Source organism: Mustelus asterias, chromosome 3 (genome assembly GCF_964213995.1).
Source record: "Mustelus asterias chromosome 3, sMusAst1.hap1.1, whole genome shotgun sequence".
Taxonomy (NCBI): Eukaryota; Metazoa; Chordata; class Chondrichthyes; order Carcharhiniformes; family Triakidae; genus Mustelus; species Mustelus asterias.
In genome coordinates, this window is record NC_135803.1 from 99,558,557 (window position 1) to 99,583,624 (window position 25,068).

The 25,068-nt window shown below is 43.5% G+C and overlaps 1 protein-coding gene across 2 annotated transcripts in view; it reads right to left on the bottom strand.

Annotated features, from left to right (window-relative positions):
- The window catches only part of LOC144484679 (interleukin-1 receptor-associated kinase-like 2), a 74,912-nt gene extending 50,183 nt beyond the window's left edge, over positions 1-24,729 (bottom strand). The window contains exon 1 of one of the 2 annotated variants that reach the window (XM_078203139.1): positions 24,318-24,729. In XM_078203139.1, the coding sequence (XP_078059265.1) occupies positions 24,318-24,417 (100 nt within the window). In that variant the 5' untranslated portion in view covers positions 24,418-24,729. The remainder of the gene's footprint in view (positions 1-24,317) is intronic. The other variant, XM_078203140.1, reaches the window with a different exon arrangement.
- Positions 24,730-25,068: the final 339 nt, after the last annotated feature.

The following is a 25,068-nucleotide window of genomic DNA, read 5'->3' on the forward strand; positions in this document are numbered from 1 at the left end:
AGAAAATTACAGCTCAGAAACAGGCCTTTTGGCACTTCTTGTCTGTGCCGAACCATTTTTTGCCTGGTCCCACTGACCTGCACTTGGACCATATCCCTCCACACCTCTCTCATCCATGAACCCGTCCAAGTTTTTCTTAAATGTTAAAAGTGACCCCGCATTTACCACTTTATCCGGCAGCTCATTCCACACTCCCACCACTCTCTGCGTGAAGAAGCCCCCCCTAATATTCCCTTTAAACTTTTCTCCTTTCACCCTTAACCCATGCCCTCTGGTTTTTTTCTCCCCTAGCCTCAGCGGAAAAAGCCTGCTTGCATTCACTCTATCTATACCCATCAAAATCTTATACACCTCTATCAAATCTCCCCTCAATCTTCTACGCTCGAGGGAATAAAGTCCCAACCAATTCAATCTCTCTCTGTCACTCAGCTTCTCAAGTCCCGGCAACATCCTTGTGAACCTTCTCTGCACTCTTTCAACCTTATTTACATCCTTCCTGTAACTAGGTGACCAAAACTGTACACAATACTCCAAATTCGGCCTCACCAATGCCTTATATAACCTTACCATAACACTCCAACTTTTATACTCGATACTCCGATTTATAAAGGCCAATGTACCAAAGACACTCTTTACGACCCTATCCACCTGTGACGTCACTTTTAGGGAATTCTGTACCTGTATTCCCAGATCCCTCTGTTCAACTGCACTCTTCAGACTCCTACCATTTACCCTGTACGTTCTACTTTGGTTTGTCCTTCCAATGTGTAATATCTCACACTTGTCTGCGTTAAATTCCATTTGCCATTTTTCAGCCCATTTTTCTAGTTGGTCCAAATCCCTCTGCAAGCTTTGAAAACCTTCCTCACTGTCCACTACACCTCCAATCTTTGTATCATCAGCAGACTTGCTGATCCAATTTACCACATTATCATCCAGATCATTGATATAGATGACAAACAACAATGGACCCAACACCGATCCCTGCGGCACACCACTAGTCACAGGCCTCCACTCAGAGAAGCAATCCTCCACAACCACTCTCTGGCTTCTTCTATTGAGCCAGTGTCTAATCCAATTTACGACCTCCCCATGTATATCTAGCGACTGAACCTTCCTAACTTGCTAGAAGGCATTTGGAGAAACTGGCAGTTGAAATAGCAATATTTGGTCCTTTTGGTCCTGAACCCAAAGGTGGTTAATAAGTGTCTTTTGCTTCAGGAGCAAGTTCTAGTTGATGATACCAAGATCAAGTTTGGAGTCAGGTAGTGCAGGTAGATAGCTTGCAGTTAACCAGCACATTTTAGAGCACATATTTTTCTCATTTACAGGCTGTCCCTCAGTTACATTAGCTGAAAATGCAACATCAGGTTCCACATAACAAAGACAGAAAACACTGGAAAATCTCAGCAGGTCTGACAGCATCTGTGGAGAGAGAGAGTAGAGCCAACATTTCACGCCTGGATGACCCTTCATCAGAGCTGGGGTGCCTTCATCTCGACCCGCTGAGATGAAGAGTCATCCAGACTTGTGACTTGATGGGTCAAATGGCCTCCTACACTGTAGGGATTCTATGATAATATGAAACGTTCGCTGTTCTCTCCCCACAGATGCTGTCAGACCTGCTGAGATTTTCCAGCATTTTCTGTCTTTGTTTCAGATTCCAGCATCCGCAGTATTTTGCTTTTATCAGGTTTCACATGTATGCTTACAATATCCAGCTCTTCTTCATAACCACCTCTCTAGGCCCCACCACTGCTTCTAGCTTATCATGTTGCTTGTCTGGCATACTAGACGAGCAACAACTTTCCTCCAGCTAAATATTGAAATGATCAAAGCTGTTGGCATTGGTCGTCATTAACTCCATTATTCTCCCTGGCCACTTTTTGAGGCTGAACCAGATAGATCATAACCTTGACATCCTACTTGACCGAGATGAACTTCTGACCATATATCCTCTCCATCATTAAAACTGTCTACTTTCTCCTAAGTGTCACCAACGTCAGCCCCTCTCTCAGCTCACCTGCTCGGAAACTTTGCCTGCCTTTGTTTCCTCTAGATTTTATTATTACAATGCTCTCCTGGCCCGACTCTCATTTTCCATCCTCCATAAACTTGGACTCATCAATATCTTGGCTATCCATATCCTAACACACACCAAGTTGCATTGATCCATCATCCTCGTGCATGCTGGTCTTGATTTCCAAATTCCTCCAATGCCTTATCCCTAACTCTCTCTGTAACCTCCTCCAGCCTTACAACCACCCAAACTTAATCTTTGCATTATTAGCTGCATTGCCTTCAATTGTCTCCCATACCAAAATTCCCTCCCTAAACTTATACCCGTCCTTCAAGATTCACTTTAAAAGTTACCTCTTTGATCAAGCTTTTGGTCACCTGTCCTAATATCTCCTTACATGGCTCTGTATAAGCTTTGATTAGTAAAGTTCCTGTAAAGCACCTTGGGATACTTAACTATGATAAGGACACCAATAAGTGCAAGTTATTGTCATCACAGGATTGATAAAGTGCTGATGCTCCTTTATTCAAAGGCAAATTTGAGTTGACAAGTTTGGGGTTGTTTAGTTGAGTTCAGTTGTGTCATTGCTACTACGTCTGTGTTGTATTTATCTCATGATGTGGAGATGCCGGCGTTGGACTGGGGTAAACACAGTAAGAAGTTTAACAACACCAGGTTAAAGTCCAACAGGTTTATTTGGTAGCAAAAGCCACACAAGCTTTCGAAGCTCTAAGCCCCTTCTTCAGGTGAGTGGGAATTCTGTTCACAAACAGAGTTTATAAAGACACAGACTCAATTTACATGAATAATGGTTGGAATGCGAATACTTACAACTAATCAAGTCTTTAAGAAACAAAACAATGGGAGTGGAGAGAGCATCAAGACAGGCTAAAAAGATGTGTATTGTCTCCAGACAAGACAGCCAGTGAAACTCTGCAGGTCCACGCAACTGTGGGCGTTACAAATAGTGTGACATGAACCCAATATCCCGGTTGAGGCCGTCCGCGTGTGTGCGGAACTTGGCTATCAGTTTCTGCTCAGCGACTCTGCGCTGTCGTGTGTCGCGAAGGCCGCCTTGGAGAACGCTTACCCGAATATCAGAGGCCGAATGCCCGTGACCGCTGAAGTGCTCCCCAACAGGAAGAGAACAGTCTTGCCTGGTGATTGTCGAGCGGTGTTCATTCATCCGTTGTCGCAGCGTCTGCATAGTTTCCCCAATGTACCATGCCTCGGGACATCCTTTCTTGCAGCGTATCAGGTAGACAACGTTGGCCGAGTTGCAAGAGTATGTACCGTGTACCTGGTGGATGGTGTTCTCACGTGAGATGATGGCATCTGTGTCGATGATCCGGCACGTCTTGCAGAGGTTGCTGTGGCAGGGTTGTGTGGTGTCTTGGTCACTGTTCTCCTGAAGGCTGGGTAGTTTGCTGCGGACAATGGTCTGTTTGAGGTTGTGCGGTTGTTTGAAGGCAAGAAGTGGGGGTGTGGGGATGGCCTTGGCGAGATGTTCGTCTTCATCAATGACATGTTGAAGGCTCCGGAGGAGATGCCGTAGCTTCTCCGCTCCGGGGAAGTACTGGACAACGAAGGGTACTCTGTCCACTGTGTCCCGTGTTTGTCTTCTGAGGAGGTCGGTGCGGTTTTTCGCTGTGGCGCGTTGGAACTGTTGATCAATGAGTCTAGCGCCATATCCTGTTCTTATGAGGGCACCTTTCAGCGTCTGGAGGTGTCTGTTGCGATCCTCCTCATCCGAGCAGATCCTGTGTATACGGAGGGCTTGTCCATAGGGAATGGCTTCTTTAATGTGTTTAGGGTGGAAGCTGGAGAAGTGGAGCATTGTGAGATTATCCGTGGGCTTGCGGTACAGTGAGGTGCTGAGGTGACCGTCCTTAATGGAGATGCGCGTGTCCAAGAATGCAACCGATTCCAGAGAGTAGTCTATGGTGAGTCTGATGGTGGGATGGAACTTGTTGATGTCATCATAGAGTTGTTTCAGTGATTGTTCACCATGAGTCCAAAGGAAGAAAATGTCATCGATGTATCTAGTGTATAGCATCGGTTGAAGGTCCCGTGCGGTGAAGAAGTCTTGTTCGAACCTGTGCATAAAGATGTTGGCATATTGAGGTGCAAATTTGGTCCCCATGGCTGTTCCGTGTGTCTGGATGAAGAACTGGTTGTTGAAGGTGAAGATATTGTGGTCCAGGATGAAGCGGATGAGATGTAAAGTTGCATCTGGAAACTGGCAGTTGTTGGCGCTGAGCACTGAGGCCGTTGCAGCAATGCCATCGTCATGGGGGATGCTGGTGTAGAGTGCCGAGACATCCATTGTGACGAGGAGCGCTCCTGGTTCAACTGCTCCATGTATGCCGAGTTTCTGTAGGAAGTCCGTCGTGTCGCGACAAAAGCTGGGGGTTCTTTGTACAATGGGTTTCAGGATGCCCTCGACATAGCCGGAGAGGTTCTCGCACAGGGTCCCATTGCCCGATACGATGGGACGTCTCTTCTCCAGCTTCCACCCTAAACACGTTAAAGAAGCCATCCCCTATGGACAAGCCCTCCGTATACACAGGATCTGCTCGGATGAGGAGGATCGCAACAGACACCTCCAGACGCTGAAAGGTGCCCTCATAAGAACAGGATATGGCGCTAGACTCATTGATCAACAGTTCCAACGCGCCACAGCGAAAAACCGCACCGACCTCCTCAGAAGACAAACACGGGACACAGTGGACAGAGTACCCTTCGTTGTCCAGTACTTCCCCGGAGCGGAGAAGCTACGGCATCTCCTCCGGAGCCTTCAACATGTCATTGATGAAGACGAACATCTCGCCAAGGCCATCCCCACACCCCCACTTCTTGCCTTCAAACAACCGCACAACCTCAAACAGACCATTGTCCGCAGCAAACTACCCAGCCTTCAGGAGAACAGTGACCAAGACACCACACAACCCTGCCACAGCAACCTCTGCAAGACGTGCCGGATCATCGACACAGATGCCATCATCTCACGTGAGAACACCATCCACCAGGTACACGGTACATACTCTTGCAACTCGGCCAACGTTGTCTACCTGATACGCTGCAGGAAAGGATGTCCCGAGGCATGGTACATTGGGGAAACTATGCAGACGCTGCGACAACGGATGAATGAACACCGCTCGACAATCACCAGGCAAGACTGTTCTCTTCCTGTTGGGGAGCACTTCAGCGGTCACGGGCATTCAGCCTCTGATATTCGGGTAAGCGTTCTCCAAGGCGGCCTTCGCGACACACGACAGCGCAGAGTCGCTGAGCAGAAACTGATAGCCAAGTTCCGCACACACGCGGACGGCCTCAACCGGGATATTGGGTTCATGTCACACTATTTGTAACGCCCACAGTTGCGTGGACCTGCAGAGTTTCACTGGCTGTCTTGTCTGGAGACAATACACATCTTTTTAGCCTGTCTTGATGCTCTCTCCACTCCCATTGTTTTGTTTCTTAAAGACTTGATTAGTTGTAAGTATTCGCATTCCAACCATTATTCATGTAAATTGAGTCTGTGTCTTTATAAACTCTGTTTGTGAACAGAATTCCCACTCACCTGAAGAAGGGGCTTAGAGCTTCGAAAGCTTGTGTGGCTTTTGCTACCAAATAAACCTGTTGGACTTTAACCTGGTGTTGTTAAACTTCTTATTGTATTTATCTGCCATCATTTCTGTCCTCAGAACATCTCAAAGCATTTCCACAACTGGTGACTTTTGAAGAGTAGTCACTGTTATGATCCAGATGCTACTGTATAGATTACAATCTAGTCAGGACAAGCTTGCCATCAAAAACTGTATTTGCATATGCGGTATTTTACATTGTGCAAGGAGGTACTGGATTCCTACTGGATTACCAGGAAGGAACAACACTGGGACTGTTCTAAACAATCGACTAAACACAGCAGCCGATGTACATACAGCAAGGTTGCACAAATAGCAAATGATCCCTTAGCTGGCATCCCAAAATCCAGAAAGATGTGAAAAACCGCTACATTCAAAGCTGGAGGGGTACTTCTGGTACACTGTGTGTAAGGGTTGCGGCACACTGATCCTCTACTCTCTGGGGCAGGCAATATTTATTTCATGTTGAAATTAAAGGAGTGGAAGGCACCTCGACCACTACTCATCCCTTCCCTGATCCGACTTGGCCTGGCTCAGTGAAGAAACCAGCCTAGCTTTAAGTTTTATTATTCCAATCATGCCCCCTCTCCCACCCCATTCAAAATCTGGGAAATCCTCATATCTAGCACAAGTCCAGCCCAGAGCTTCCTGGATGCAGTACCTATAATCCATTTTTGTTTTCTCTTTTGAGGGAGGAATATTGGCCAGGACACTGGAAGATCTGTCTACATTTCTTTGAATAATATCTTTGAACCTTTTACATTCATCCAAACAGGCAGAGATCACCTAAATGGATTGTAATGATTTTTTCTTGTCCTCTATGTTCCTATATTCTCACGTAATGTTTAATCCACAGGACAACACTTACAACATTGCAGCACCCAATGCTTGTTATGCACTCAGAATAGTAAGATTCCTAGATTTGCTATAATTGGTAAAAGAAATCCCATTACTGAACAACCTCTCCCGAGTTTGACATTAAATGTAATTTTTCTGTGAAGTTTCTCTTTGAGTTGTACTTTTATGCCTTGGAAACCTTTCAATTTGTCTACTCTTTGGGATTTAGGGAACTTGTCTTATTTATTCGTCACAAGTAGGCTTATATTAACACTGCAGTGAAGTTACTGTGAAAATCGCCTAATCACCACTCTCTGGCACCTATTCGGGTGCACCGAGGGAGAATTTAGCATGGCCAATCCACCTAACCAGCACATCTCTCAGACTGTGGGAGGAAACCCACGCAGACACAGGAAGAACATGCAAACTCCATATAGACAGGGACCCAAGCTGGGAATCGAACTCGGGTCCCTGGCGCTGTGAGGCAGCAGTGCTAGGCGCTGTGCCTCCGTGCTGCCCATGTGGAGGTACCTAATACACAGTTAGAAGTTTAGTTGATTGTTTAGAACAGCCCGGTTTTGATACTGCCTGGGAGGAATCCATTACCTCCTTGCACGATGTAACATACTGCATATGCGAATATAGTTTTTGATTTATCTGTGCTGGCTGGCAAACTTTCTCTTCATAGATTGTGATTGATATGGTTAGCATCAGGAAACGTCTACCTATACAGGAATTTTTTATGTAAATGGGTGTTTTCATTGATAGTTTAACACTGGACCTAGGGTAAATCATGACCCATCAGTATTGAAGTGACTGCAGCTGCTGCTGAACTTATGATCTGTGTGGAATGGTTTGACAACTTTATTTTTCTGGCTGTGTGTTCCATAAATATATTTTTGTTTGCTTCTCACTGGGCATGTTGTTTGTCCCAATAAAAGCAAAATACTGCAGATAATGGAAATGGTAAACAGAAAATGCTGGGAAAATTCAGGTCTGGTAGCAGCTGTGGCGAGAGAAGAGAGAAAGAGTTGATGTTTTGAGTCTTTATGACTCTGCTCTGAGGAAGAGTCTCAGACTCAAAACGCTACTTGTATTTTTCTCCCCACAGATGCTGCCAGCCGTGCTGGGTTTTCCACCATTTTCTGTTTTTATGTTGTTTGTCCTTTTGTGTGGATAACTTATTTTACAGTCATGGCACATATTTTGGATAATGGTGCTTTTGTTCAGAGTGCACTTTTGTATTCTAATCGAACAGTATTTGATATATCAAAACCAGTCAGAAAATATTAAAGTCAGCAGACCATTTCCACTGAAGTTGGGCAATCTAACTCGGTCTCCAAACTAAATTCCCAAATTATTCAATCTCTAAGGAGGGATTCTTCTTTCAGCAGTGTAACCGTAAGCTTATTCATTCACACATCACTATTATCACATCCGAAAGTGACATATTAACCCACAACAATTCCTTCCATTAGCATATTTGAAGCTTGAAAATTCTTTCCCAAAGCAAAATTTATTAGTGTGTCAGCTGTGGCTCAGTTGGTAGCACACTTGTCTCTGAGTCAGAAGGTTCTGGGTTTGAGTACGACGCCAGGATCAGAGTACAAAAGTCAAGCTCATGCTCCAGTGTAGTACACAGGGAGTGCTACATTGTTGAGCATGTCATCACCTGGATGAGGTGTTCAGCCAAGGCCCCATCTGCCCTCTCAGGTGGACATAAAAGATTCTATGGAACAATTTTGAAGGAGAGCCAGGGAGTTATCCCCAGTGTCCAGGCCAATAGTTATCCCTCCATCCTCACCACCAAAAACAGAATATTCTATAATTATCACATTGCCGTTTGTCAGCATTTGATTTGTGCAAATTGGCTGCTGTTTCCTGCATCACAACAGTGACTATACTTCAAAAGTACTTCATTAATTGTAAAGAGTTTGAGACATTCAGTGGATTTGGAAAAAGACTATATAAACACAAGTCTTTTATTTTCTTATGAATAAGAACCACATTACCTTAATGTCCAACCCCCTGAGGTTTTGTAAATGTATGCAACAAGCAATAGGATTTATCCACCAATGTTCTAGTGCATGTTAGCAAAACCTTCCTGAATATGGTATTGCAATCAACATTTCAGATAGGCTTGTTTTGGTTTGTTTTTTAAGGGGGCACAGTCTTGAAAAGATGGGCAAACTTTTACTTTTAAAAGAAAAGAATAAACGACCCTTGATGTTGCATCCTCAGACATGAAAGGTTCTACAGTCTGAGAGACTGAGTGAGGAGTTTTCTCCAGAATTCCTTATTGGATTTATTCGGCACTATCCTATATATATGACCCCTAGTTGGATTTCCTTACATATGGAAACGCTTTCTCTATATCCATCTTATCAAACACTTTACATTGTAGAGAAAAATAGCTTCTGCCTGTTCAGTCTTTCCAATAATTATAATCTTTGGCATCATCCTTGCAAATTTTCTTTGTGCCTTCCTCCAGTGTCTCAATATCCTTCTTTTAATAGAGATTTTATTCTTGCACAGTAATGTAAATGGGTATTATTCTAATCACTGAGAGAGTCATCACTCCAATTTCTGTGTTTCATTTCACTTTTTTCTTTCAATCTTTGACCTCCCCCACTGTTCCATCCTAGCACACCACAACTGCAGGAAAAGCAGAACTGACTCCCAATCAGTTAAAAATAAATCTCACGTTCACCGCTCCCCATCATGCCTGAAGACATAGACTCGATGATTCCTTGTCCATATACCAGTTCAGATAGTGAGTATTTCGAACGGTTCAGCTGTATGGTTCTTTCATTAAAATGTCCAAACACAGGCTTTTCCCAGGTGATGACACAGGATAGTGACCAGGATCATTATCCCTGTCTGATTATTCCCCCCACCCCCAAACTTTGAGGCAGGAGGTGAAAATTGGAGAGAAAAGAGAACAGAAACTTCGGTGCAAAGGTCAGAGTGCGAGAAAATGTCTGTTTGAAGGTACTGTTACTTTAAATAGATCCCTTTTGGGTTCAAGCTTACTAGCAGTAAGTCGGTTCTTCAAAGTGGCATTTCAAAGATATTGCTCATGTAGCCAATTAGATTCGAGTCAATTGATACAATCTCTATGATGAGGTTTTTGTAGTATGGAGCTAATTAGACATTAATCTGGACTAACCTGGCGTATCTTTAAAATATACTTTCAGTTTCACAGAAGACCGTCTTTCATTCTGTTGAAATCTTTCTTGGGACCCAAACGGGTGCAGGTACAGGAGCAGAAAGATAAGTGTGATAAAGCAAGAGAAAAGTCCCAAAAGTGCCAGAACAGCTAATATTACAAACACTGAGGAAAAATGATGATCACTTGTATGATATCCCTCGTGTGTGGGGGATCTGCTGCTGTTTACAATGGCTGATCTTGTTGACAAAAATAAAAACAGAGCCCAATATGCAAAATAATCATGCCCATGAATTTCACCACTCCAACAACTTATATAGCACCTTTAATATAATTAAACATCTGAAGGTGCTTTACATTCTAAAACAAAGTATGAAACCGAACCACACAAGGAGTTGTTAGGTCAGACGACCAAAAGCTTGATCATAGCGATGGATTTTAAGAGATGTCTTAAAGAGGGGGCAGTAAGATGGAAAGGCGGAGAGCTGTAGGGAGAGAAGTCCGGAGCTTACGCCCCAAGCAACTGAAGGTACAGTCACCAATGGTGCAGCAATTAAAATCAGAGGTGCACAACAGGCCAGAACTAGAGGAGTACAGATATCACAGAGGGTTGTGAGGCTGCAGGAGATTACAGAGATGGAGAGAGGCAAGGTCATGGAAGGAATTGGAAACAAGAATGATAATTTTAAAATTAAGGTTTTGCTTGACTGGCAGCCAATGCAGGTCAGCGAGCACATGGATAATAGAACAGACTTACTGTGAGTTAAGGCATGGTCAGCAGAGTTTTGGGTGACCACAAGTTTACACAGTGTAGAATGTGGGTGACCAGCCAGGAATGCATTGGAATAGTCAAGCCTAAAGATAATAAAGGCTTGGATGAGAGTTTCCGCAGCAGATAAGCTGAAGCAGGGACAGCCCGACAGGACAGCCCGCAAAAGACAATACACATCTCTTTAACCTGTGCTTAATGCTCCCTCCACCCACATTGTTTGTATCTTTAAGATCTGGTTGGCTGTAAAGATTCGCATTCTAATCAGTATTCTGTAACTTGATTTTGTGTCTTTGTATGCTTCTGCAGAAAATGCAGATGTATGGGATTGGGGGTGATCTAGGAAATTGGATCAGGAATTGGCTAGCGGATAGGAAACAGAGGGTGGTGGTTGATAGTAAATATTCATCATGGAGTGCGGTTACAAGTGGTGTACCTCAGGGATCTGTTTTGGGGCCACTGCTGTTTGTAATATTTATTAATGATCTGGATGAGGGTATAGTTGGGTGGATTAGCAAATTTGCTGATGACACCAAAGTCGGTGGTGTGGTAGACAGTGAGGAAGGGTGTCGTAGTTTGCAGGAAGACTTAGACAGGTTGCAAAGTTGGGCCGAGAGGTGGCGGATGGAGTTTAATGCGGAGAAGTGTGAGGTAATTCACTTTGGTAGGAATAACAGATGTGTTGAGTATAGGGCTAACGGGAGGACTTTGAATAGTGTGGAGGAGCAGAGGGATCTAGGTGTATGTGTGCATAGATCCCTGAAAGTTGGGAATCAAGTAGATAAGGTTGTTAAGAAGGCATATGGTGTCTTGGCGTTTATTGGTAGGGGGATTGAATTTAGGAGTCGTAGCGTTATGTTGCAACTGTACACAACTCTGGTGCGGCCGCACTTGGAGTACTGTGTGCAGTTCTGGTCCCCACATTACAGGAAGGATGTGGAGGCTTTGGAGAGGGTGCAGAGGAGGTTTACCAGGATGTTGCCTGGTATGGAGGGGAGATCCTATGAGGAGAGGCTGAGGGATTTGGGATTGTTTTCGCTGGAAAGGCGGCGGCTAAGAGGGGATCTTATTGAAACATATAAGATGATTAGAGGTTTAGATAGGGTGGATAGTGATAGCCTTTTTCCTCTGATGGAGAAATCCAGCACGAGGGGGCATGGCTTTAAATTGAGGGGGGGTAGTTATAGAACCGATGTCAGGGGTAGGTTCTTTACCCAGAGGGTGGTGAGGGATTGGAATGCCCTGCCAGCATCAGTAGTAAATGCGCCTAGTTTGGGGGCGTTTAAGAGATCCGTAGATAGGTTCATGGACGAAAAGAAATTGGTTTAGGTTGGAGGGTCACAGTTTTTTTTTTTAACTGGTCGGTGCAACATCGTGGGCCGAAGGGCCTGTTCTGCGCTGTAATGTTCTATGTTCTATGTTCTATGTTTGAGAGCACATTTCCACTCCATCTGACGAAGGAGCAGCGCTCCGAAAGCTAATGGTATTTGCTACCAAATAAACCTGTTGGACTTTAACCTGGTGTTGTTAAAACTCTTACTGTGTTCACCCTAGTCCAACGCCGGCATCTCCAGGCCAGGGAGAAGGACAGAGTCAGTAGTTAAAAAGTCATTGATGTACCAAACTGATATTGTTGACCACAACATCTGGACCTCTTAATATTTTAAATCAATGTTCACATGTGGTTACTTCAATGAGCGCTGATATCTGCAGTCCATTCATTGCTTTATGTTATTGGTTCAGATGCTATCTATCATGTGTGTACTTTGTTCATGCTCTGAGTGGCAATGAATCTTGAGCAAATTAACAACTCATCAAAAGCCATCAACAACCATACCAAACCCTGCCTGAGTTTTCACATTTGATAGTTGTCTGGTTGCAACCCCACGCATTGATGTTCCTGGAAGTGTTGCTGTAGAAAACACACTATCTGATGGAATGGTATTCGGCAGGCTGAAAGAACAACAACCTCTATATATCATAGCACCTTTAAAGCACCAAAGCTTCCCAAAATTCACAGGAACATTATGAGCCACTTAAGGGAATAATAGTATAGGTGACTGAAAGCTTGCCCAAAGAAATATGTTTAAGGAACCTCTTAAAGTATAAGAGATGGAGATGGAGGGGTTTTAAGGAAGGAATACCAGAGCTGAGGGTCTAGATGCCAAAGGCACAGCCTTCGGTAGTGGGATGAGGGATATTTGGGATACACAAGAGACCAGAACTGGAAGAATGCAAAGTTTATAGGGAGTTGGAGGTTTAAGTGGAATGCACACCATCACCTGTTATGGGGCAATTAGAAATGGACAATAATTGGTGGATTAGCCATGGGAAAGCATGGGGTTATGGGGATACAGTGGGACAGAGTGCCTTGGTAAGATACTTGAAGTCGGGAATGGGTTAATGAACTTTGTCACACTTAAGCATTAAGACCCAAACTCTGTGATTTTGTTGAGAACACTGCAGAGTCCATGTTTTTGTCAGAGTTCGGTGTTTTTCATGTCTGTGCCAGATGAAAGGAACAGCGATTCTTGTTATTAAGAAATGTGATTAACCCAGCTCGAAATAAGCTAAACAGTCTCCATTTTTACGTACCTTTGTTTAACACGATGGAGTTGACATATATGCCTTCTGTCTTTGAATCACCATAGATTCATATATATATTCATCATACGTTATTCATCTTACCCTGATATAAAGTATTATACAAACCTGTATGTATATTAGATAACTTGTTTGTGCAAAACCTGTGATGTTGTTTCAAGGATATAAATGACGAACAATCGTGGCCTTGGAGATCGAACAAACTACGCAGAGGAAGATACTGCTAAAACAACAAGAATCTCACCATGAGCAATGACAGCCATCTCAGAAAATTGCAATGTAATGAGGGCGGGAACAGGGACATATATAAACTCTGTTCTTACTTGTGTTCGATGAGAAGGCTGGGGGTCCACTGTTAGGAACCTCACTTCTCCCACAATTGTGAAAATAAACACTGCATTTTGAACCACTAATAGTGTCAGAGGTTTTTTACCTACAACAATTGGGGACTCGTCCGGGATAATCTGTTTACGGTCCGGTTGAATGGCCACGACCGGGACACCGGAATAGATTATCGAACTCTAAATAGAGTGGGTCAAAATGCAGTGGGTCAAAATGCAGTGGGTAATCATCTGTGATAAGAGTGTGTGATGTTCTGACGTGAGTGAGATAGAGACTGTCTGAGTGATCGCCGGAGTTTGAAAGAAAAGCCTTCATGTGTAAGAGTTAGAAGGAAAGGCCTTCTAAGGAGAAGCCGGCTTAAAAGAAATAGTATAAGCGGTGGTACGGAGGGATCTGATCAACCCTTACAGGTATCACCGGACTCCGATAAGAGCGACCTGGGAGGGGGAGAGCGAGAAGGGAGAATAAGTCACTCCAGGTGGTGAGTATAAACTTATCAGTGTTATGGCGGGACAAAGACAGTGGGGACCCCCTGGGTCCCTAATAAATGAATTTATGACTAATAAAACTTATGACTCATAAAACAGATGATAAAAGGGGGATGGGATTTAGACCATTCACTAGACCAACAACGAAAATGGTTGGAAAAGGAAAAGAAAAACAAAACTAAGAAAATTGGAGTTCTCTTAGTTCATCAATTGGCTGGATTAATTGAACAGGTTTCAGTCTCGGGTAAGAAATGGGCTGATGTCAAAGAAAAAATTAAAATGTTAATCAACAAAGGGGTGAAAGAGCCTCCGAATTTGGGGAGCGACTCTTTAGAATATACCAAGAATGTTGGGGAGTACCCGAAGCTGCCCGAACAGATAGAGCCTTTTTACAAGCATTTAAAGACGGGCTGTCGCCAGCTCACCAAAAAATCCTTAAAATGGGAGTTCTCAATACCCAGACTTATGATGAATTAGTGGAATGGGCATCTGGAATTAGAGATGGACCAGATGAGAAACCATACCTACAAATAAAACAGGAAAACGTTAGTGCAAACAGTAGAGAAGATAAACCAAAGGGTGCGTGCCATAATTGTAGGAAACTGGGTCACTTTGTCAGGCACTGTAGGGCTCCAAAGGGGGGTAGTGAAGTCTGCAAAATGGCAGATAATGAAGGATGAGGGGATCTGCAGGTCCTCTCATTGAAGTGTACTTATCAAAGAAAAAAGCATTAATAAAGAGGATGCAAAAGGATGGCTGGGATACGTCTCAGACCTTAGAGTAGCAGAAAATGTGGATATATAAAGAAAAGAGAAACGAGGCAGAGAAGATAGGAGTATTGTTAATGCATCAGTTAGCTGGACTAATTGAGTAAGATAGAAAAAAGATTAGAGAACTAGAATTCAGAATAAGAGAATTGGAGAAACAAAACCAAGTCTTCGAAGAAAAACAATGGAGAGGGGAAACTGTTCCTCTACCTCCTAATGAATCCACACAGGGACCACCCGCTCCTCCAGAGGAGTAGGAAGTGCTAGAATACAACTCAGCACCAGTAACCCGGAGGGGAACTGGTGCACGGCCAAAAGCAAAATTATAAACCCGTCACCCAGTGTAAAACGGAGATTCAGAGAGTATTAGGGAATGCTCCCACTTATTGGAGCAGAATTACCACAACAAAACAATTAAGAGGGATCAGTGAATGTGAGAATCAAAGGAAAGATAAAGAGGTATCTGGCTTGCCAATGTTGTTCCAAAATCCCGATACGAATGAACAGGAGTGGTGGAATTGACCCAGTGTAGATAATCACCAGATGGCACTATACTCAGTCCTGAAACACTTAGACGAACAGGGACTAAAGGCGAGCCCCAGGAAGGCCCAAATAGGGAAAGCGCCGGTGTTATATTTGGGACACCTGATATCCCAGGGGACCAAAGAAATGCCATTGGACAGGAAAACAGCCATTCAGCAAATGCCAAGACCAGTAACCGTCCGAGGGGTAAGGAAGGTTTTGGGGTTGTTTAATTACAGCCGCAACTTTATACCAGAATTCGCAAGGCTCGCCGAACCAATACAAAAGCTAGTAAAAGGGGGGAAACCCGCTCTCGAAGTTATAGAATGGGGATCAGAACAGGAAAGGGCATATAGTAAACTAAAAGTAGAACTAATGAAGGCTCCAGAACTTGGACTGCCTGACGCTCGTAAAGATTTTCATATCTATTGTAATAACGAAGGGGGGTTTTATTTGGTAGTAGTTGCACAGGTCCATGGGGACAAACAGCGACCCGTGGGTTATTATTCCACAGCGGAGGGCCCCGTAGTAACCCAGTTACCCAGATGTATAGCCGCACTAGATTGTGCGGCATGGGTAGTAAAGGTCAGCGAGCCCATCATAATGACGGAATATTGTTTTACACACCAAACATACCTTGGTGGAAATGCTGAACACAGGAAAATTGCGGTCTGTCTCAAACATGAGAAGGGCGAAGTGTGAGGCAGTGCTTCTCCCACCCACTAAGTCCATCACCATTGTACGAGACATGGGAATGAACCCCGCAGAAGGAATGTTAGGTGAAGGGTCTCCCCACTCATGTGGGGACGTAGACGAAGAGGTAGAGGAGAGTAGAATAAAAGATGTGCCCCTGGAGGCACCAGATTTGGTCCTGTTTGTGGATGGATCACGGAAATATGCAGATGTAGGCCCATTCCGGGACAGGATTAGACGATATGTATTAGAGTTAAGCTCCCAATTAAAAGATGTGCGGAAAACAGTACGGGACAAACAAATAGTGATAGATGAGCACAATAAACTAGAACAGACACCGGAGGTACCCCCGGCAGGCAGCAAGGTTATGGTAACAACACTACCAGGAAAACCTGGATTTGCCCCCAATTGGAAAGGCCCCTATGAGATCATTATCAGTGGAGACACCTGTGCCTGCATAGATATGCAAGGTAGGGGTGTCTGGAAGCATTGGACTCAGTTAAAGGAATACACCAATTACCGCAACAAAACAGTTAAAAGGGGAATAAAGGGTTAAAAGAAAACAAGCAGGTTGTAAGTTTCTCTCACTCGAGGGAGGGAGAGAGAGAGAGATGTAAGATGTAATTGCGATCGAGAGCCTCATGTGATGGAATGGGGTATAGCAGATCAATGCGAGTTTAATAAATTACGTTCCCCAGTAAATATTACGATAATGCATCGGACAGAGATTTGGGGAATGTGGGAATAATAGCATTAGATTACATCTGAAGAGTCGTAAGGAGAGTTAGCCATTTAAGCACACAGTAGATTCGATCTTGCATCTGCCTGTGTAAAGATAATTATTTTAGTAGGGATATTTAAAAGTGATAAAATAAATGGATTATTTGGATCAGGCTTTTGTTAAATTTGAAAATGTATTTTTGATAGAACTGAGGTTGAAAAGATAAATAGAATTATTCCTGCGTATTTGAAATGATGATTAATCACTTGTTTATGTTCCTCTGAATTATAAGACTTGCAGTAATTTTAAGATATAGTCAAAATTTAACAGAGAAGGGAGTTACATAAGGTAGAATGGGAGTGCGTGTGTCATACTGGGAATTATTGTACTGCCATAATGCATTCTAATTAAAATGTGTTACATGGATCAACCATGAAACTGTATTAAATGACAGACGGGCTAAAAGGGAGTGCCCGCCTATAATACCAAATTGACAAATCAATATAATTAGAGATGAGGGAAATAATTCAGTGGAATAATGAGATAAGAAAATGCTGCGGAAGTATTTGTTACAAACGGTTAAAGATTAAAGTGGTAAGATTTCTTGAATTTACTTCTGTTTTGAGTTGAATTACAGTTTGGAAGGCAACAGCATAAAAGCGACTGTTAATCAACGGTCTGTATTCTTAAATGTTTTATTTCCATCCCAGTTTAAGATGTTAAGTCTGAATAAATGTTGGAAGCTTCCATGTGTATCTGTGTGTATCTGCGTGTTTAACAACGTGATTGCGTGAATGTTTTGTTGTTGTTCGTTTTAATGTTGAGAAAGGAGTTAAACCTTGGAAGGACCATGTGCTCTTTCCTTGTCTTGAAGTTGAAATTATAAGAGTGTAGTTGAGAAGTTAAAAAATTAATAAGTAATTTTGTGAAAAATAGAAAAGCAGGAACAAAAGAATGAGGTGAATATACTGTCTATGAGTCAGTTTAAAGTCTATCAAATCAATGAATCGTAGTTCTGATTATCCCAAGTTACAGCAGGAGATTAAATCAGTTAAAACCTCAGTTGTTAATACAAATAAAGATGTTGTCCTTGAGTATTTTTAATTTGCATTTGATGCCAACCATTGAACACCATGAATTATTGGAACTTGTGTTGCCAGTTAGTTACCGATATGAAATTCAAGACTTGTGTGATGTTCCGATAACATGCAACAAATTACATCATTTAAATCACCTAACATTGATGATAGTTCTGATAGGGTAGCTAGTTAAAATTATATACTGCCATTGGAATTGTGCCATCTATTGTTCAAGGTTTTCCAAATCTAAGAAGACTGCAAAGCTTAAAACCTAGCCAGCTAGGAAGCAAACCAAAATATTTCTAATCAAGTAACTCTTGTTATTGTTATATGTATTGTGCTTGTTATCGTTCTGAAAATGAAGGAATTCTGATCTGGAGCTCAGTTTAAAAATGGAAACAGATTAATTTAAAATTAAATTAAGAGGGTTTTGAGATACCCGATATAATGTATATTGTGTATTGATAAAAACATAAGTCTGTGAAAAAAGGCTAGTTATTCCAAACACGTAACCATTCTTTGTCATAATTTGTAATAGCTTGCACAATTAATATTAACATGACAGGAAGTGAAACCGGATTACTTGAGAGAGAGAAAAAGAGTTGGAGACTGGCTTTGCAGCCAGACTCAAAAATCTTGCAGCATTCGACTGCACACAACAAACGGCTTATTCGGTTATCTGTGTTTTTAAAGAGCTGTGTATGGCAGCATACAATTGGCATCTATGACCACGAAACACTGGTGTTTACCTTGTGAGACAATCTGTCTATAGAAGGATAATTTCTGCTTAAACATTGCACTTTCAAATGTGGACAAACAAATTATCAAATTAGATATAATGTAAGAATACATCATACAAAGATCGGAGTTGTATGGTATGTGATTTAAATGAGAAAAGCGATGTCTTTTGATAGAATTAGCCAGCTGCAGCCAGTGCAAAGTGTTGTGTGATTCGCACCAAGCCAACTGAAGGGTCTGTTTATTTCTTCAGAATAAACTCGACTGATCTGAAGTAAATATGCCTTTCTTTAAGCATTGTTTTTGAAATAACGGTTATTTTAGAGAAAGGAGAGGGAGAGAGAGCAGCCAAAAACCAGCCTGAGATTGAAAAAAAACAAAACATCTGTTTCTAAAGCATAACTAAATTAGATATTATTATTACATACAAGCAGTCTCCAGCTACATCAACAACTTGGCCATGAGAAAGTTTGTTTACCTTACATTGTACTATCAGAGAATGCAGCTAAGTTTCTAAGTTGGACTCAGAATTCCAAGCTGCTGAGGCCAAATTAGCTTCAATTAACTTAAAGCATAGCACAATTAATTACATTGGGCAAAAATACTTTGCACTGGCGAAGGCCATACAGACATCGGGAAAAAAAAACGTGGATGAAGGTATTTCCCACCATACTAAATGAGATTAAGGGTTGCTACAAACCAAACAACCGGATTAACCCCTTATGAGCTAATGACAGGACGGACGACGCAATTACCAAAAAGCATCATCACAGGTGGGACCGATGTAGGTCCACTAAAAGATAAAATCAGGAGATATGTTTTGGAACTAAGCACTCAACTAAAAGGGATGCATAAATCGGTAAAAGACAATCAAGAACTAAGAGATGTAGAGAGAGCTTGAAATGCTCCCTGACAGTCCCAACAGTGGGATGTCCTAGTAAAAATATTACCTAACAAATCAGGGCTTGTACAAAAATGAAATGAGCCGTATGAAGTTATAATTAGTGGAGATATCTGTGCCTGTATATACTCAGTTGAATATGCTGAAATTAATTGGAAAAATATATGTGATATACTCCAATTGCAGATATAAACAAACAACAACTGACCTCCAAGCAAGCTGAACGGGCGCGCGGAAACTTTGCGCGTGGGCGATATAGCCTTTGGACCATTGTATAACAGTCGCGCGGGATATTAGTAAGTGATAAGATGCTTCTCATGCTGATACTCATGACCCTGGCCCTGTTAGCCATAGTGGGAAAGTATAAATTGAATTATGAGGAGTTAGGGATGAAGCACAGTGATCATCTCTGTAACGATGACTCTGTCTATTGTATGAACACCTTTGTGTATATGTCTTATCTGGTACCAGGAGTGCATCACAATCGAATCTGACCAAGTGCTGGGTCTGTTCACACATTCCCATGCACGGAGGAAAGGGAGGAATTCCCTTATTTCCTATCCCTTTATCAGCTCTAGAAGTAATTGGGTTTTAAATCAGAATGGAACCCAGAAAGGGACAAGGGCCACTGACATTTAAAACCCCATCGGGTACCACTGTGCAGGGTATCAGCAACAGTGATGTTGTTTCAAGGCTAGGGGGCGGAGGGTGCACTTTATCGTCCTTTAAGAAGAATTACCAGCCCAGCTATGACAGATCAGGATCCCCACCCTACTTTGTTGTGAAAAATAAACAGAGGGGATCTATCTGCCTGATAAGAAATGGAACCATACCTGTTGGCCGTAGCTACTGTATACAGCAGGTTAATGTCACTGATGACGCTGAGGCCATGATACAGGTCACAATCCAGTGCCCCATAGCCACTGTCCCAGTTAGCCTCTCCTCCGCTTATGGAAGCGAGATGACTGCATATAATGGTACCTATTTTGTCTGTGGAAACAATGCCTATCCGTGGCTTCCCTGGAATTGGACAGGATCGTGTTATTTGGCATATATGGTGCCTTATATTCACCATTACACTGACTTATGGGACCACCCCGAAATACACCTGCTTAGGGCTAAGCGAGCCATTAGTGAGACAGAACGATTCTTCATGATAGCCTACCCATTTTTTGGGACGGCAAAGGCAGCACAGGAACTTATACGGATGGCCTCAACCCTAGAGAAAGTTGCAAATAAGACTAAGGATGGGTTCGAGGAGGTGAGCACGGCCATCTCTGAAATGTCAGCAGAGGTCGTAGCTATTCGGACTGTGTCGTTACAGAACTGATTGGAACTCGATTATGTGCTAGCCTCCCAAGGTGGAACATGTGCCATAGTTGGCTTCGAATGCTGTACGTATATTCCCGAAGCTTCGGAGAATATAACTCGTTTAGCAGATCATATTAAACAAGTAGCAAAAGCAATACAGGAGGAAGGGAACCAATATCATGATTATAACCCTCCGGGCTGGCTGGGGCAATGGTTCGGGTCGTGGGGTCCATACCTGATGCATGGATTGATTGTATTAATTGTAATTACTTGCTGTGTTTGTATGGCATTATTGAACGCCTGTTGCAAAACAGTAACAGCACGAATTATGACAGTCACAAGTGTACAGGGGGAGGGGGCAGACCTCCCGACTAAGGAGCTGGGCCCATTCCCCGATAACATGTGGTTCTGAGTTGGTCATAAATGCCATGTTTGGACCTGGCATCCAACCAAAAGGGGGGAGTGAAGTCTGGAATGGGTTAATGAACTTTGTCACACTTAAGCATTAAGACCCAAACTCTGTGATTTTGTTGAGAACACTGCAGAGTCCATGTTTTTGTCAGAGTTCGGTGTTTTTCATGTCTGTGCCAGATAAAAGGAACAGCTATTCTTGTTATTAAGAAATATGATTAACCCAGCTCGAAATAAGCTAAACAATCTCCATTTTCATGTCCCTTTGTTTAACACGATGGAGTTGACATGTATGCCTTCTGTCTTTGAATCACCATAGATTCATATATATATTCATCATACGTTATTCATCTTATCCTGATATAAAGTATTATACAAACCTGTATGTATATTAGTTAACTTGTTTGTGCAAAACCTGTGTTGTTGTTTCAAGGATATAAATGAAGAACAATTGTGGCCTTGGAGATCGAACAAACTACGCAGAGGAAGATACTGCTAAAACAACAAGAATCTCACCATGAACAATGACAGCCATCTCAGAAAATTGCAATGTAATGAGGGCGGGGCCCGGGACATATATAAACTCTGTTCTTACTTGTGTTCGATGAGAAGGCTGGGGGTCCACTGTTAGGAACCTCACTTCTCCCACAATTGTGAAAATAAACACTGCATTTTGAACCACTAATAGTGTCAGAGGTTTTTTACCTACAACATACTCTAGCAGAGAGTCAGTGTAGACCCAATGGGCCGAGTGGCCTCTTCTGCCCTGTAGGGATTCTATGATTCTATACTCTGCTTGAGTACGTGGTTTAGGTAGGCATGCTCAGTGCAGTACTTAGTGAGGGAACATTGCACTGTTGAATGCATGATATGTTAAACCCAGGGTTCGTCTACCCTCTCGGGTGGATGTAAAAGAGCCCACAGCATTTTTGAAGAAGAGCAGGGGAGTTATCTCATATGTTCTACCCAATTATTTAACCCTCAAGCAATATCACAGTATGGTTATTTATCTTCTTGCTGTGTGTGTGAGCTTGCTGTGTTTGGACTGACTGCTGCATTTCCTACATTAGAATAGTGACTGCACTCTGCACCTCATTGCCCGCAAAATGCTTTGGGATGTCCTGTGATTGTGAATAGTGGATACAAATGCAAGTTCAGTCTGTTGGTGTATATTACAAAATCAAGGGATATGGGGGAAGGGGGATCAAGATATTGAATTCGATGATCAGCCATGATCAAAGTGAATGATGGAGCTGCCTCGAAGTGCCAAATGGCTACCCTTGCTTCTAGTTTCTATATTGAACTTGCTGAATGTCATCTGCCAAGAATGACTCAGAAAACGTGAGCATAACATACCACTGCCAGCTCTGACTATCAGCTATCTGGGCCCCAGGTTCTGGATTCCATCCCCAACCCCAGCACAACTTGCTCTGCCAAGCTTTCCCCTTTTAGGATTCTGGGCCCGATTTTACCATTTTGATTCTAAGTGCTGAATCTGGGCGCAATTCAGATCCAACTTGGAAACCTGTTCTCAGGCGCCCCCATACGCACTCAGCCTGAAAAAAAAAATCGTGAGTCTGAATCGCGCTGTGGGCGGGGCTTATTGCGCCTGAAACGATTGGAGCTCTGAACTGCGCAGTAAGAAAAATAATTTGAAAAACGCGCCCCTGTCACATTGCTCCCGGGCCACAAAAAGCTGATAAAGCGGCCCATGAGTGATGGCCCCCACAGACATCACTCCCACCCCTACAACATAACTGTCCCCCTTATCCACCTCCCTGCTATCCAGACCAATCGCGACTCCCTGCCCCCCTTCACCCCACCAATCGCCCGCAGAGTGGCAGCAGACCCCCCTGTCCCCTCCAACCAGAGAATTGTCTGGCCTCCCCCCTTCCCCCCCCCCCCCACCAGACCAACAATCTGGCCTCCCTTTGCCCCTCCCCCACCCGACAATGATCTGGCCTCCCTCCTCTGCCCCCCCCACCCGACAATGATCTGACCTCCCTCTGCCCCTCCCGACAATGATCTTGCCTCCCTCCGCCTCCCCCACCAGACAATAATCTGGCCTCCCTCCTCCACCCCCCCACCGCACCCCCCCAGACAACATTCACCCCCCCCCCACCACCAGCGACACATCTGACCCACCTCCTCCTCCACCTTACCAGAGAATGATCTAGCCTGCCTCCCCCTCCACCACCGATCTGAGTCAAAGAGCCATTGGAAGCTCTGAACTTACCTCTTCAGAAGCTGGAGCACCCAAAACAGGCCTTTGCCGAGCATGTCTGTTTCGTGCCGAATCGGGACGCGCGACGCGGTGGTAAAGGGGGAAATGCTGGTAGAGTTGGGCGGGCAGCCCATTAATTCAATTTAAATGCATGCAAATGCATTTAAATCACCATTGTGCCCATTTTGGGCACGAATCGGATCGCGGCCATTCCTGGGCCTCGGTAAAGTGAGCATCTGCGCGGACGCAGACGCAGATCGTGTTAATAGCCTCACGCCCGACTTTACCAAGTTTCTGCGCCCGAAAATGGGCACGTCGCAATGGTAAAATCGGGCCCTCTCTCTGATAACCTGCCCCTTTAAATCAAGGTTTTAGTCAACTGTCCCAACATCTCTTTTTACATTTCCTCCGTTTTTCTTATCTGCCCGATGATGTTTCGATGAAGTCGTCAGGACACGTGAAAGGCGCTATATTAATGCAGATGTTTGTTGTCGAGAGCACAGACTCAGTAACCGGGAGTTTTGTGGTTTTGTACCTAAAACAGACTGGTATGGTGAATGGAAATGTTGAGTGTATTCTCGCCCAGTCATACAATCAATAAAATAAAAATTGAACGAATGTCAGAAAAAGACACAAGTTCTTGCCTAATCGCGTCCAATTTCTTGTGGGCACAAGGTGCAATGGCAAACATAACTCACTCTGATACTTCCTTTACTCATTCCCCTCTGATGAAACGTCCCCGGAAAGAATGCACGCAACTGCCGTATACGAAATCCCAAAAAAAACCAGCAGTGGAAAACCTATAGCCAGGACCCCTTTAAACTGGGTGTGACTCAGACAGCTGATCCTAGCCGCGGCCGAAATAACAAGCTGGTCTTCTTAATCTAAACCCATGGACAGAAAGGGACAGAACCCCTGAGATCAGTACACTCTGAAACTCATCTGATACAGGGGGAGGGAGGGTAAGTGACTTAATCCCCCAGCAGCAATCCACTAGATACAAAGTAAAGCCCTTTCCCGCGCCATCCCTCTGCCAAAAGTATAACCAACAATGACACTTTGCTGCTTACTCACCAAATTGATGCCACAGCCCCGGTGCTAAAGTGTCCATTACCAAATAAAACTCTTCCATAATCTTGGCAGGGATGTCATACACAAAGTGCTGAGAAGTCATCTTTACGTTTATATTTATCTCACTTCCCGCCCCTCTCCCGAAATCGACCTGGTTTGTCTGTTACAAGTGTGTTCGTGAGAGCCCCGAGCGAATGGTGGCACTTTCTTCAGTAACTCTGAACTCAAGTATTCCGGTGCTTTTTCTCTCTCTCTCTTTTGCGTCACACATAGGAAATGGAGAAGTTGGGGTGGGAGGGGAGACATCATCTGGCCGCAATATAGCGATGTAAAGGGACTTGAATTCCTTTCTCTTCTCTCGCAGTGAAATTAACCGCCATCATCTGTGCCAATTATAATGCTGCTGGTCTCCGGGGAATAATAGTTTGTTTTGTGGGAACAGGGCAGCTCGAACAAGTGACTCATTGGTCACGGGATTCATAGGACAAACCTGCTACTTCAATGATGCACGAGTGGGGGTTAAAGTACGGTTCATTCATTCCCTTTACCTCGCCATTTCTTCCTGAATAGGTTTGTGGGATTTACGTTCTGTCGAGGAAACAGTAGTTTCCTATAATCCGGTGAACAGATTACTCGAACGCGTGCATACATTCCCGCCAATCATTTAAACTCACATTCCTGCATTAGAAAGCTACTTTGACACAAGCTTTTGTATGATATTGTGATTTAAAGTCAATGCATATCGGACTTTGTT